The sequence below is a fragment of the Alosa alosa genome, chromosome 13 (assembly GCF_017589495.1).
Source record: "Alosa alosa isolate M-15738 ecotype Scorff River chromosome 13, AALO_Geno_1.1, whole genome shotgun sequence".
NCBI classification, from domain to species: Eukaryota; Metazoa; Chordata; class Actinopteri; order Clupeiformes; family Clupeidae; genus Alosa; species Alosa alosa.
In genome coordinates, this window is record NC_063201.1 from 25,381,752 (window position 1) to 25,397,826 (window position 16,075).

Genomic DNA, 16,075 nt, shown 5'->3' on the forward strand with positions numbered 1-16,075 from the left:
CGCATTCAATCAGATTTGGAATTCAGGAAGACTGCAGCAATACGTAGGAGCCTTCTCCATTGTGAGACTGAGCACAGCCTCGCACAAAATCAATTAACACAGAAGAGGGGAAAAAAAGAAAACATTCCAAATCAGCACAGCTGAGGTAGACAAATCACCAGAGCGATGTTGACAGGCTGATCTCCATTTTCCTCCTTTGATGTGCTAAAACGGAAGGCTCACCCGACCCTCAGACAGGCTCTCCTCTGCACAGCTGCACATTTTAAAGGTGAACATGATGGGACTCTTCTGTAACCTAATTTCGAAAATTGAGAGTTCAATGTTTTGTCTGACCAGAATTGCGCTTTCTGTTTGAAGCCGTACCGTAAAATTGTCTCAGTTACATCACCAAAACTACTGCCAATGAGTATTTGATATTGGTAATCCTAAACACGACTTATCACGACTCAGGCACAAGACAAGAATGACATATTCCTTTAATTCTCCTGCCCGAACCATCACACCACAAGAATGACATTTCCTTTAATTCTCCTGCTCGAACCATCACAAATATAAAAACAGATTTACTGTCACAGAGCACAACGGCATAGCAAAACCATTTATTAATTTCTCAGCTTGCCAAAACAAAGATCTATGTAAAAAAATACATAATTATGATCAAATTGTATTGAATAAATAAAGATGTAATTTCTCCATAAACTCTAAATATGGTCACATTTGAATGATTGCTAAGCACACTCTCAGGAAGACTACTGTTCTACCTGAACCAGTCTCTTCATACGGGCGGTCAGCACTCACAGTGAGGGAGGCTTAGGGACAGCCAGGCTTCAAAGGGCTGCTGTTCTAGCTGCCGGCTTGGACAAGCTCGGAGCGAATGGGCCACCTTGGCGGCGATGCCCCCGCATGGAGCATGAACGCCACCAGATGCCAAATGCCACATTCAGTAAGCAATGTCACATTCACAACTGTAGAAAGGCACACTCAAACACATTCACAGCCATACTCATGAATGTTACTTTGCTAAATGCAAAGTGTGTTTCTGATCCATTATCACAAGGAACAGGGACAACAATGGGAAATACAGACATAAAGAATTTTATATTGATAGTGTGCTTAAACTTGAACAAAATTAGTTCAGTGGTGATTAAAAAGGGAGAGACAAACTTGTTATTTTTCACACTCTAATAAATCAAATGAAAAGCTGATAACGATTTGTTGAAAACTGAAGGCAAAATGTAAGATTTCCATTATTTATGCTATGGAGATTTAAAATTGTCAACATTGTCATCTTCCTGTATAGCATTAAATTATATATTTTTTAAATTGTCATAGCAAAAAACAAATGTAAACTAAGCAAAAAAAAGCTTAAGTAAAAAAGCAAACTTAAATCATAAATGCACAAAGGCGCTCTTACACACTTATACTACCCCCACCAGACTCTCTGCTGCTGTTTGTCCACTGAAGATGACGTCATTGACTGAGACTCCGTCATACGAGGCCCCTGCCAGCGTCAGAGGGAGGTTGTGGTCACTGATGTACGTCCTCATGGTCTCTGCAACACATCCAAATCTATTAAACATCCACATATGCATCGCAGGTTAGAAGGACTTCACAACATATCCAGAACACATCCACATCGCATGTTAGAAGAATTTTATACAGCACATGTTCTCAGGGTCTTGTCAGACTGCATTAGACTAAGGGTATGTTTGTTGTTTGCATTGGTGCCCTATGGGGGTTGACTCATATTCCATACAATGTGTTGTGCACAGAACACCACAGAATATAAATTGTGTGATTGTACCAACATGTTTTAGGTCTCACCTAGTCGCTTCCAATGTCCAAGATGATATTGAGGAATGCAGTCCTAAAAAAAAAAATATATCGTTAAGAAAAAAAAAAAAATCCAAACACACAGTGTTGAAGAAAGCTTTTGCCCATCATTGGACCAACTTTTTTTTCAATGTGTGCGAGTACCACACCTCTAACACCATGGTCAAAAACTCCTCACTCGGACTGAACCTGATGGCAGCAGCGACTCAAATGACTGCACAAATGCACACAGACAGTCTATCAGTCCGCTCCCTTTGTCTTGTGTTTTTGGAATATTATGTTCTCTGTCAGCGGGTGACTAGTGAGTACAGCTAGCAGCCTTGAGCTCCCTCCCAGAGCACAAAGCAAATGACAATAACAATTCTTGAGGGCAACAAGGGACCAAGAATTAGGCTTGAATTTGAACAAAGAAGTATGGTGCTCTGAATACCGATGGCAGAACGCCGTGGCATGTGTGCATTTCTTTTACGCAAATGCAATTTTAAAGAGGTTCGGTTTTTTTTACGCTGACATTTTTACAACCACAGACTGCATACATGTGTGCTGAAGGCTGTAAACCATAAGAATGAGTACCTCAGTATTCACCATAAGAATGAGTACCTCAGTATACGGAGTGTGTGTGCTGCATAACAATTCAGTCCAGATCTGCATGAGCAGCAAATGGAGATTATACGTGCCATGAGTGTGAGTGGGCATGAATGGAGCATTAAATCCATAACCATATGTCGTTGACTGAAGCACTTATGCAGAGCTTATGCTTCAGTTAGTGTGTGGGTGTGCCCGGGCAACATGCAACTGATCTGGAGGTTAGGGTGCGAGCATATAGATATAGGTATAGGTGTGTGTGTGTGTGTGTGTACCAGCCTGCGTATAAAAATTCAGAGTTGGAATGGATGGAACTAGGGGTGAACGATTTTGGAAAAAAAAAAATCTAATTGCGATTTTTCTCACCAATATTGCGATTGCGACACCTCCTCTGTAGGCTACTTGCACGTGAATCGGAACAAACTAGGCTACTGTAGATTGTTGCAGTGCGCAAATAAATGCGGCCAAATGACCGTTCCGCTTGGTGTTAACTAAAGCAGTGTTTCCCATACATTGACTTATCTGTGGCGGCCCACCACAATATCAACATTGACCACCACACAATGATTTTCCAGGTTGTTCTAAATTGTGCTTAAATCTAGTTAGCATCATAACCACGCTGCACTACTTTGTTAAAAACTTAATTCTGCAAACCTACCACCACAAATAAAATTTAATTCTGTGGGAAACACTGTAAAGGTTAGCATCAACACTGCAGCGCAATATGCATGCATGCAAATTAACTCGTTTGTTCATATCACAACAAAGCCAATCGGAGACATACCTGTGAGATGAAATGTTTGTGCCGCCAATCCCCTTGGATATAGCAAATGCCCCCACGGTCACTGTACTCCAGTAAACAAAGTCCCCAGTGCACAGGTGAATGGCTGCTGTGCAGCCTAAACAGTCATGAAGTTTTAATCGTCAGCTGGACAAGTGAACGAAGTTACCAGCCAGAGTAGCAGCACAGGGGAATTATGAACTAGAGCCAAGGACATGGCAGGTTCGAGCAAAATGTAATGAAGAGGTTTATTTTTAACCAAAGTAGCTCTACCGATCAGACCCTTCTTGACACTGTTAGTTGGTCCTCTTGTTTACGTTTTTTGCTTCTTCAGTGGTCGGTGTGAAGAGTCGGTGGCGCATCGGCAAGCTCAAGTATAAATGCGTTTTGGTGACGTCACATATTACAAAGCGTAATCGCAGCCTTTGTGGTTTGAAAATCGCGTTTCATCATATCGCGATATTATCGCAAATGCAATAAATCGTTCAGCCCTAGATGGAACACCCCCACCCCCCCCAGAAGTCCAAGGATGCCATTCTTATCCATTCCATGAGTAAGTCTTCCCCCCCCCTCTCTCCAACTCCCCACACATACACGCTTTCCTTCTATACATACGGTGAAGACCATTCCCAAGGTGACATCTACCAAGCTGAAGGCTTGGAGAACATACAAATATAGACTATGGGCATATAAATAATGAAATAGGCATCCATCTGCTGAGATATTTATTAGCGACAGGTTCAGTCTGGATCCGTGGGGGGATGCCACTAAATAGACTAACATCATTAAGCACCGCCGTGACTGAGGAGAGGTTCTGCAGGACATGCACAGCTAGTAGAGGCTGTCACTCAAAAACACAGAGGAGACACACCGAGGACCTCTGGTGGCGAGAGAGGGGCTATGACAGTTAGACAGTCGGCGCAGTGGAGGAGGAGCACTAGTCCCCCGGCGGCGTTCTGGCAGAGTAAGATGCTGTCAGACAGGGAGCAGTGCAATATGATGCCGACCACTAATCTAATCTTTGAAGATGGTTGGCTTAATTTGCAATAGTTTAATCTGAGGCTTCATTTTAGCATTCAGATGCAGGCAGTAAAAAAGTTGTATGAATACAATACAACTGTTCATTTCAACAAATAGGCTTGAAAAACAAAACTCGACACAAAGCGTCTGAAGAAAAATATATGCAAGACTGTTTTTTTCAGGGAAAAAGGATGGAAAAGAGCATAATTATGCCAAAAGAGGAGACAGAGACGCTCCAGCGTGTGGCATGCACATCTTTACACCTCTTAAAAAGCACATGCACACCAGCACCTTGGTATTAATTCAACAGCCTGGACAGGAAGAAAACACCAGAAATGGAGCGGGCTAATTGGGAGGGAATGCCTGCATCTGGGAAACCCAGTACTGCTGCTTGATAACGGATGTTTGATAACAAAGATAACGGAATAGATAACGAAAACAGGTAATAGAGGATCGCCGGAGCAACGCAGATGTTTACTTAATACTACGTTTTAATGCATAGGTGCACAGCAATAAATTACTAATGTTTTGATGTTTACTACATCTTCGTCAGAGTCCATCATGGACTGTCCCTTCCCGTAGACGCACCAGATGTCCTCAGAAGCGCTGAGGAATTACTCTTTCTACAACTAAAACGGTGTTAGTCATGACCACTGTGCTGCCCAACCTCCCCTGACCTCCCCTCTCTGAGCCCCTCTCTGAGCCCGGCCGCTCGCGGTCCTACACACGGGAGTCCCGAGGGATCCTCACCTTAAGCAGAGCCACAAGACTCCAGATAGGGACCGCCGTGACCCCAAGGTGAGCGGTCACAGCCTGGGTCGCTCTCTCCAGCAGCCTCTCTTTCGACACGCTCTCGGGGTCGCCGAACACTTCGTGGAACCATGCTCCTCCCATCATCACCTGAGAAACCAGAAAGGAAAATAGGAGCAAGAGGATCAAAAGAATGCTCTGAAAGTTCTCCTGATAGTGAATTACAGTCCCAGAGCTCGGGCCAAGCTCCCGAGCAATTCCCCATCACACATGCTCGTCATTGGGGTGAACTAATGAGGATCCAAAATTTGACAGCAAAACCCTGAACCTCTAACACACATCTAACACACTGACAATGTCTTCAATTCCCCTCTGCCCCTTTAGCCTCTCCCTCGCTCCCTCCCTCCCTCCCTTGCTCTCTGCCTCGCTCCCAAATGAGACATTAGGGAAAGAAATAACACCAAGAGTTCATGTGTTCTTCAGAATGACTTCTGCTACTTTTTGCCAATCAGTTCAACGGGGCTGGTTGAAGAGAAGCAGCCATTGTCACTCCCGGTAAGCCTCTCTGCACTGCATATGAATGAGTTGGTTGTGGTATGAACCCCTAGTGGTTAACACTCATCTTGTCTGCCATACCACCATGTCCATGTTGCAGCCATCTGCATGGTTAATAAATGATGACTAAAGAATGGGAAGGAAGTGAATTATTCAATGGCATTTTGTGCCGCGGAAAAGCCACATAGCACTGGAGGCTATTTATACGGTTTGGTAGGGCAGACCAGTGTATTCCAGTTAGGAGTTCTGGGATATTTCTGTCCCACGGTTACGTCAGCCATTGGCTTTCCTTCATGAGTCCTGAGCAGTGTGCCCTGGCAGAGGGGCTGGGGGAGCCAATAGAGATCTGCATGTAGACATAAAAGATTCAGACTTGTGCTTAGCCTCGTGCCTCCAAGCCAGGAAACACACTCACACTATAGGGCCTGTATATTACACTATAGATGTGGTGCGTCCTGGCAGTCTTAAAAGGTGGCACATTCATTCTATCACTCACTCTCACTCTGTACGTATGTTTGTGACTGTGTGTGTGTGTTGCAAGTTACCGTGAGTCTGGTGGATGGGACTCCAGAGCGGTTATGTTGTGGGAAGGGAACGGAGTCGTACACCACCCCCAACAGCCCACGGTCCTCTGAGGAAGGGACCAAGTGCCCAAAGCCCTACACATTCCCCATAAAGCACACACACGCACACACACAAAATTTAAAAACACCAACAATGACTGTTGCACAAAACTTTGACAGATACCCAATGGGAAAACAGTATCTAATTAACCAAAACATATTAACAAAGCAGAATTATGAAAGTCTGTTTAATCTTTTTTAATTATACATTTTTAACAGCCTCTATTTAAGAGGCCATCTCAAACCAACAACTTAACTCTAATCTATCCAAACCTCACCGTGACTGGCAGGACGGAACCCTCATACTCCAGATTCACCACGGCCACTGTCACCGAGGAGATCCCTTGTAGCTGTTGTGACAGGGGTTGAGCAGCAGGGGGAAGTATCGAGGCCAGGGCTGTGTTTCATCAAGGGAAGGGTGGAAGGGGTAATGTTTAATAACAAGACTGTATTGATGAATTGAGGATTTAGGCTTTATTAAAATTTTATATACGATTTTTAAGGACACGTTTAAGAAAATTTTAATTAGAGTAAAGCTTCTAAGGTAGAGGTGCGCACATCCAAAACGCAGGTGCAGGACAAAAGGGTCAGACAATCAAAAAAACAAAATTGAATGTCCACACACTTGCTCCCGTTTTGGTGAAATAAAAGATAAAGCAAAACGGGAGCAAGTGTGTGGACATTCAATTTTGTTTTTTTGATAATCAGAGTAAAGCTTACAATTGGCAGGCAATGCTGAAATGACATGATCAGCCTTCACAGTGGCTCCATCTTCAAGCTTAATCTGAAACACAGGCGGCATATTAAACAGATATGGCATTTTAAGGCTAAGTATAAAGGTCACATGAAAGGAATCATGAAAATGTCACTTTGTCAATGCTTTTACATATTGATTTTGACCTTTTATCATTTGATAGCTACCAATGCAAAACCACCAAAATATGGTCTGCCTATATCTGGATACATGATCCAGTGAGATGAGAATGATCAATTCAGAACTTTTCCAATTTGACCCATCTAAACCAAGTCTTTGCTCACAGCTGAAGTGAGCAAGTTTGCTTTTATCATGCAAGCTGGATAACTGTTATCAAAATAGGTTTGTAAAGGAACCAGCATACAAAGGGTGAAATATGTAACCTTTAACTAAAGTTCGATCCTAATGATGTTTTGTAGCAAGACAGCACTAGTGGGATGCCGTGTAACTTGAATCAGTGTACAGAGAGTCATGCTATTCCTATGCCCCCCTCACCTCCCAGCCAGTGCCAGTAGCATTCAGTGTCTGCACCGACTGTGTCTGTGCAATTCCACATTGTCTTTCCTCTTCAGGAAATCTTCAAGAGCTTCCGGAAGCATCTGCATGCCTCTTCGCAAAGACCACTGAGCCCATGACTCCTTGGCGGACCGCGTCGCCAGGTCGGATGGGGTCACTGTTGGGCCAACTCCTAGGACGGTAGAAATGGCAGATGTGTTAATGGAATCATGCTGTGGTGCAACAGCTTTGAAAAGAAAAGGTCATTCTAATCCATTCCATTACCCTTTCGCACCACCCGTTTCATAAAGCACCACCCCTACCTGAGAGATTTACATGTAGACATGAAAGACTGTAGGGCCGTTCACACCAGGAATGATAACTAGAATGCTAACTGTAACTATAACATGAAAGTAAACACTGACCAACAATAAGGAAAATCTCTTCTTCTCGTGTTGATGAGTGTGATTGATAAAAAGCTGACAGCCAATTAGAATCTTTCAAAATAGTTCTGAAAGTAACCCCAGATGATAATGTTCATGTCGGTATTGTTATAGTTTCTATGTAAACAGACCTGCCAACCTTGAAGAATTTTTTTTGAGTAGCACCTCGAGCCGAGAAAACAAAAATTGCTCACGTCGGCCTTCATGCATGCAGCCAAAAACAGACATAGCCATACTCGCAAGACACATTTTGGATAGCGACCCATCTTTAATGTTGAATATCTATCTAAACGGGATTCAATGTGTTCCTGAAAGTGCAAACTGAATCTTTTACAGTAGCTCTATAATGTTGACAATCTGTTTTAGATTGTAACAATCCTGACCTATGAAAAACACTTGTGTTGATAGGCACTGATGTGGGTATTGTTCATTTTCTTTTATGTGGGCCCTATTCGATCATGCCTGGTATTATACCTCTTTTCAATCCATTAATATTAAAGATTTATTTTGTAAAGAAATACATCTATCGTCCATGTTATGCCAACATATCTAATTTACCTGGATGTAGGCTACAGTAGATATAGGCTTATGGACATCTGCTGTTGTCAGTGTGTAGTCTATCCCTTTACTCACAATAACCTACATGTTTTGTTTATTTGTAAAAAAAAACAAAATACACTCATTGTTCAAGGTTCAAGTATTACCTGCTGACTAATGCAAACTACTGATTGCTTTTAAAGAATTTCACTTGCACGTGCACTCAAGTTTCTTTCAGATTGTGGTGTCTTTCTGCCATTTGTGAGGCTGCAATGATTAGGCCTACATTATCCCAACTACAGTGATAGGCTTATAGACTGAGATCGCGCACCTATCATTTGTTCTCACTTGTTTTCACTCTAATAATCATGAAGAAGGATCCATATGCTCCAAAGAAAAACACAAATTGAACACTCATTAATGAGCAGCTCAAAATATTTCGCCTTGGTCCACTTTCAGACTCGTTGTTAATGGCTGTATTTTCCCTCGGAAAGGTCCGCGCTCCATTTAGGCGGGTCAATATATGAAAAAAAAAAAAAACCCACCTAATCTCAAAAAAATTGAAACAAAAGGTTTTTCAACTGATTATGATACCTTTAGATGTACTTAATAACATATTAAAAATCTAGTAAAATCGGACCCCAGTAAAGGGGTCATTTTCAAGATGGCGTCCAAGATGGCCACCAGAAGCTAATTTGGGATATCTAAAGCATTAATCAGCCTAGGAAAGTGTTTTTCGTGTTTCATCAGATTTAGAGGTCACTGATTCATATATGTCACACTAAAGTATCAGTTCATAATTTTCAAAGACTTATAATTTTCAAGATGGCGTCCAAGATGGCCACAGGAAGCTAATTTTGGCTATATCTGACGCATTATTCAGCCTAGGAAAGTGTTTGTCGTGTTTGATCAGATTTAAAGGTCACTGATTCATATATGTCAGACTAAAGCATCAGTTCATCATTTTCAAAGACTTGTCATTTTCAAGATGGCGTCCAAGATGGCCACCAGAGGCTAATTTTGGCTATATCTGAAGCATTATTCAGCCTAGGAAAGTGTTTTTCATGTTTTATCAGATTAAGAGGTCACTGATGACTTCATCTCCACCTTTTTTAGTGTTCTTATAGTAGGACCTGAGGGATGCATGATGTTTTTTCTCTCAGTGTCACCATGCCTTCAAAACCTTTCCTTCTGTGAAACATGTCATTCCCGCATCACGCTACCTCAGTTTAGTTTTCAGATACTGATTACCTAATGGAATGGAATCAACCTCAATCAAATACTCTTTCATGTTAGATCCAAGTACAGAGACAGTCAACTGTTCTTAATTGTGTGCATTTCTGCAAGACACTCCGCTGTTCGTGTAGAAGATATGGATTACCTTGCACTGCTGCCTGTGGAACGTGTCAAAATGAACAATGTGACAATCCACACAAGTTCCTTTCAGGTGAGTCATGATATAATAATTATTGTAATGATATAATAATTATTTCTGATCTACTTATGCATATAGTTTAAGATTCAGTTTAATTAGCTTCCCCCCTAATGATAGATGCCAACAATTATTGATCTACACAAATATACAATGCATGCCTATACAGTACATGGGTCATGGTTCATTAAAGTCATAAAACAGCCACTTACTCGCAAACACTACTCTACATATTGTAAAAGCATATACCCTGTACATGAAATATAACATCAACAAAATAACATTTCCATCTTCCTCCACACCAAGCATAATACATACTCTATTCTGTATAGGCAAATATAGTGTAAAGGGGATACATTTTAGCCTATATTGTCCAGGCAAAACAGATTAAACACCCCAAACCATATATTTTCTAAAAGCATATAACCTCTAGATGAGATATAACACCAGTTAAGACATGTCTTATCTTCCTCCATGCCATGGAGATGGTTAATAATCCTGTATTGCATTTGCTCTGTATTAAAACGCATTGATTTTAATTTATGGCTGAAAAAGGTAGAGTATTGAAACATTTTCAATTTTAACATTTAAAATCCTATTATTGTTTAATTTGACTATCATTTGATATCAATTTCACCCCTGTAGGCTGAATAGTAATTGAGATATAGCCATTCTAACCTGTGGACAGCCATTTTGGTGGCCATTTTGAAAATGACCCCTTTCCCAAGGTCAGATTTTACTAGATTTTTAGTATGTTATTTAGCGTGTCCAACAGTACCAGAATCCATAAAAAAACTTTGTATCATTTTTTTTTACGTTGAACCCTATATTGACCCGCCTAATTAGTGCCTTAGTTATGAAAACTTTAACCATCAGCGACACATTGAAAATATGCTAACTGAAACAACTGAAACATATGCTCGTGAACAAGTAATAACTTTCCAAGACGCAGTCAAACTATTAGGCCTAGGTGAATTTAAAATCGCACTCAGTGAAATATTTTTAGTTTCACAGCAAAACGGCAGCTAGGGGAACGCGAATTTGCGAGTGAACACTTGTTAAACTCACCTCATCAAGTCTTTCATGTTATCCACCGTTGGCGGAAAAAAAATAAAACATAAAGAGAGGACACTATGCTTTGCCTATCATTCTCACTTCTCACTTTCTCTCTGTATCTCATCCTCGCATGAATTAGCGGGAGATTCACATGCTCAAGGAGCTTTCCAGAGAAGTTGGAGGTCTGCTCGTTTTGCGTAGTTTTAAGTAAAAAATCGTAGCGGCGTATTTTGATCTGAAAATGCGTCGTTGCTACGCAAAATTCGTAGAGGTTGGCAGGTCTGCACTGTGAATGTAGTCATTTATATTATATATACACATTTATATTTATATTCCATCCTCCCCAACCCAGCCGCACTCTTCTCACCAGAGAGAAAGAGAAAGAGAAAGAGAAAGAGAAAGAGAAAGAGAAAGAGAAAGAGAAAGAGAAAGAGAAAGAGAAAGAGAAAGAGAAAGAGAAAGAGAAAGAGAAAGAGAAAGAGAAAGAGAAAGAGAAAGAGAAAGAGAAAGAGAAAGAGAAAGAGAAAGAGAAAGAGAAAGAGAAAGAGAAAGAGAAAGAGAAAGAGAAAGAGAAAGAGAAAGAGAAAGAGAAAGAGAAAGAGAAAGAGAAAGAGAAAGAGAAAGAGAAAGAGAAAGAGAAAGAGAAAGAGAAAGAGAAAGAGAAAGAGAAAGAGAAAGAGAAAGAGAAAGAGAAAGAGAAAGAGAAAGAGAAAGAGAAAGAGAAAGAGAAAGAGAAAGAGAAAGAGAAAGAGAAAGAGAAAGAGAAAGAGAAAGAGAAAGAGAAAGAGAAAGAGAAAGAGAAAGAGAAAGAGAAAGAGAAAGAGAAAGAGAAAGAGAAAGAGAAAGAGAAAGAGAAAGAGAAAGAGAAAGAGGAGAGAGAGAGAGAGAGAGAGAGAGAGAGAGAGAGAGAGAGAGAGAGAAAGAGAGAGAATAGAACGACTGAGACAGCAACAGAGATGTAACTTATTTCCATTCTTGCAGAGGCCTCTTCTGACACATGAATTATACAGGCAGATGAGACCAACCCTGCGGAGGTTAGGGACTGGAATTATTCACCAGCTCCACTCCAGAGCGCTCCTCACCCCAGACTAGATGGCATCTTGTGGAGCTGTCCCCCCACATAGAGGTAGCGGTTTTTGGAGGCCACATGGTCGTAAGTGACAGGGAGCACTTCGCTCTCTAGTCCCAGCTCAGACACCTGCAAGGAGGACGCAAAGAGACCCATGGTTACAATCACATGAAATTGGCCTGGAAATATCTTTTAAAATGGCTTGATCATCGGTACATGGTGAGTGATAATGGTGGCAATTAAAATATTATGAAAGATACGTCTGAAGAGTTTTTAGTAGCTTCAGTTTGCACAGAAGCACCACAACACTAGTGACAGAATCACAAGTTATGGTTTGCAGGATAAACATCAATAGAAATGCACATCAATGGTGCTATACATCCTTCTCTTTAATATATCATGGGTAAGGCGCAAGCGCATAATGAAGGCAGGTTGGCAGGCAGTCCCTCACTCACACACACACAAACAAACAAACAAAACAAAAAGTGCACCAACACTGCAGTACCATGTTGAGTGTATTCTTCCCCACTGCTCCTGCAGGGCGGACCGCTCGCGGCCCCTGCTCAAACACTGCCCCATCCTCTCTGCGCGTGGAGCTTAGCCAGCCTCCACAACGTCCACTGCCCTCCAACAGCACAACCTACACAGCAGTCAGACAGACAGAACGAAAGTAAACAAGGATAAACGATACTGTGACAGGAAATAAAGTAAAAGTTACAGACAGAAAGAAGAAACCAAAACCAAGCCATAGGACGGAGTAAGTGTGTGTGGCTAACCTTGGAGACCTGGGGACTCTTACTGAGGTGATAGCAGGCAGACAGGCCCCCTATCCCTCCCCCTAGGACAGCAACTGTCTTCTGCATTCAAGCCCAACTCCCACGCCTGAGTGGACACAACTGGAGACATTTAGGACCTCGAGTGCAAGTGTAACACATACAGAGCATACAGAGAGTATTCACAGCGCTTCACTTTTTTCACATTTTGCTATTTGCTTATTCCAAAATGGATTCAATTTTTTTTCTTCAAAATTCTACACACAATACCCCATAATGACTATATGAAAAAAAGTTTTTTTTTTTTTTAAATGTTTGCAAATGTATTAGAAATAAAAGAACAAAAATATAATATGTACATAAGTATTTGCTCAATACTTTGTTATGGCACCTTTGGCAGCAATTACAGTCTTTTGGAATATGAAGTCACAAGCTTGGCACACCTATCTTTGGCCAGTTTCGCCCATTCCTCTTTACAGAACCTCTCGAGCGCCATCAGGTTGGATGGGGAGCGTTGGTGCACAGCCATTTTCAGATCCCTCCAGAGATGTTCAATGGGATTCAAGTCTGGGCTCTGGCTGGGCCACTCTAGGACATTCACAGAGTTGTCCTGAAGCCACTCCTTCGATATCTTGGCTGTGTGCTTAGGGTTGTCGTCCTGTTGAAAGATGAACAGTCGCCCCAGTCTGAGGTCTTTCCCTCAATCCTGACTAGTCGCCCAGTTCCTGCTGCTGAAAAACATCCCCACAGCACGATGCTGCCACCACCATGCTCCACTGTAGGGATGGTATTGGTGATGAGTGGTGCCTGGTGTTTTCCAAACATAACGCTTGGCATTCACGCCAAAGAGTTCGATCTTTGACTACGTTTACACGAAGCAGGGTATTTTCCTAAACGAATATCTGGCCATCTACGTTTGCAAATAAAACTGCATTTACACGAGACCGCTTTTTTTTTTTTTTAAAATGTGTTTACACGAACCGCGTACATACATGCTGTCATGAGCACGCCAAACCACAGTGGCAGTCTAACGATAAGCTCAAGCTCACATTAACCAATCAGAACCCTGAAAAGTCGCGACGCGGAGAACATGTAAATGTAAACATTGGTCGCACATTTGGTGTACTTCTGTCGCATACTGTGACGTTGGCTGCCCAAAACTCCGTTTACCACAGTTTACAACCAAACGCATAAACAAAGTTTAAAAAAAAAAAAAAAAAAAAAAAACACTTTGGCCAGAGTTTTTGGATAACCGCTTTACGGGGCTGAATTCTCGTTTTATGCCTAAAATGAAAGGCTCAAACGTAGGGAAATGTCTTCGTTTATAAAAATACACATGCTCATGTTCGGGGTCTTTGTCTCATCAGACCGGAGGATTTTGTTTCTCATGGTCTGAGAGACCATGTGAAACAAACTCCAGGCAGGCTGCCATGTGCCTTTTACAAAGGAGTAGCTTCCGTCTGGCCACTCTACCATACAGGCCTGATTGGTGGAGTGCTGCAGCGATGGTCGTCCTACTGGAAGGTTCTGCTCTCTCCACAGAGGAACCCTGGAGCTCTGTCAGAGTGACCATCAAGTTATTACTAAACTAAATAGCTAAACTAACTAAAGCCCTTCTCCCACGATCACTCAGTTTAGAGGGACGGCCAACTCTAGGAAGAGTCCTGGTGGTTCCAAACTTCTTCCATTTACGGATGATGGAGGCCACTGTGCTCATTGGGACCTTTGAAGCAGCAGAAATTGTTCTGCACCCCTCCCCAGATCTGTGCCTCGAGTCTCGAAGGTCTACAGACAATTCCTTTGACTTCATGCTTGTTTTGTGATCTGACATGCACTGTTAAGTGTGGGACTATATAGACCGGTGTGTGCCTTTCCAAATCATGTCCAATCAACTGAATTTACCACAGGTGGACTCCAATTAAGCTGTAGAAAAATCTCAAGGATGACCAGTGGAAACAGAATGCACCTGAGCTCAATTTTGAGCTTGATCGCAAAGGTTGTGAATACTTATGTACAAGTAATTTTTTTTACTTTTAATATATTTGCAAAAATCTCAAACAAGCTTTTTTGTCATTATGGGGTATCATGTGTAGAATTTTGAGAAAAAAAATAAATGTAATCCATTTTGGAATAAGGCTGTAACATAACAAAATGTAGAAAAAGTGAAACGCACTGTATTGCATTGATACCGGTATGTATTTCAACTTGTTTCACAAAGTCATAACACATAGAAGATAAAAACTGGACTGACATGACCTTCTGGGTACACGGAAATGCTAATGCTTGTTCAGCTGACTTGTCTGACCACAATTCTACCATGAATTCCCATTGAAAGAGGTTTGCACTAGTAACACCACTAACATGAGTCATCAATTCTGTGGTCTGGTCTTATCAAGTTTTACTTGACAGAAGTGTGCCAAATTCATTTTTTGCTTCACCTTACAGAGAGGAACAGTTCACGAGACTACTACAAGAGACATTATAAGACATGATTGCAACAAGTGCTTTCAAATAAAGCCTCACCCGTGACAATGCTAGCAGGCCTTCAAAAAATCGGATCAAGTCGTTGTCGAGTCCAATCCAAACAATATTATTTCCTGGTGAGGTAGGTTATATTTTGTATTGAACTGTTATATCAAACTGTTCAATACAAAATAACGTAGGTATCTTAGTGGGATCACACATTCTCAACGTCTTCCCACCGAGGAGGCGGGTGGACGTATACTAGGGGTAGCTAGGCCTACAGTGCTGGAAGGTGATAAACTGTCTTTGTTATCACTGACAGACAGACACTCGCAAGAGCAACGACAGAAGTCAGTGGTTGGAGGCATCTGATCTCGACATTTGTCCAAGGAATGGACTTTAGGTTAAAAAGGTGCACTGTTTTGTGCAATGGGCGATCATTTGCTTTGCTTTAATGCCTTCATTTATACAATTATTCCAATTGAGAAGATAAGACATAAACAAACGTTATACTTGAAAGTCCACTCTCTTCTCTTCTGCTTGGATGTCAACTACTGTCGACTTGACATTCGCTAAATCGTTAAATAACATAATTTGCTAGCATCAACATAACAGAGGGGGACCCATTTAGATGCATTTATCGCCCTATTATCGCCTTTTACACACATTTCGTAACGTTAACAGATACATAAGAGAGTTATACAAGTCGCAAAGAGGACCCCTGAAGTTGTTTATTAGCAGTGTGTTTACCTGTAGGCTAGTCTTTCAATTTTGTCGAGCTCTAACCTTCAGATCAGATGAAACGTTTGGAAGAAGCACTAATATACCAATATTTTGACACATAGCTTGTGTCCATAGACAGTTGTGTCCTACGTTGAACTCTTCTTCTATTACTAAGATGAAATG

General features: G+C 41.5%; 1 protein-coding gene across 1 annotated transcript; it reads right to left on the bottom strand.

Moving 5' to 3' along the window:
- Window positions 1-459: 459 nt before the first annotated feature.
- On the bottom strand, window positions 460-16,056 carry ppox (protoporphyrinogen oxidase). Its single transcript, XM_048261931.1, is given in 13 exon segments — window positions 460-1,552; window positions 1,825-1,867; window positions 4,970-5,119; window positions 6,070-6,183; window positions 6,426-6,544; window positions 6,868-6,931; window positions 7,397-7,440; window positions 7,443-7,589; window positions 11,213-11,223; window positions 11,947-12,062; window positions 12,439-12,573; window positions 12,710-12,815; window positions 15,920-16,056. Coding segments are annotated over 12 exon segments (1,164 nt in total). The 5' UTR covers window positions 12,797-12,815; window positions 15,920-16,056; the 3' UTR covers window positions 460-1,418.
- Between the last annotated feature and the right edge of the window lie 19 nt (window positions 16,057-16,075).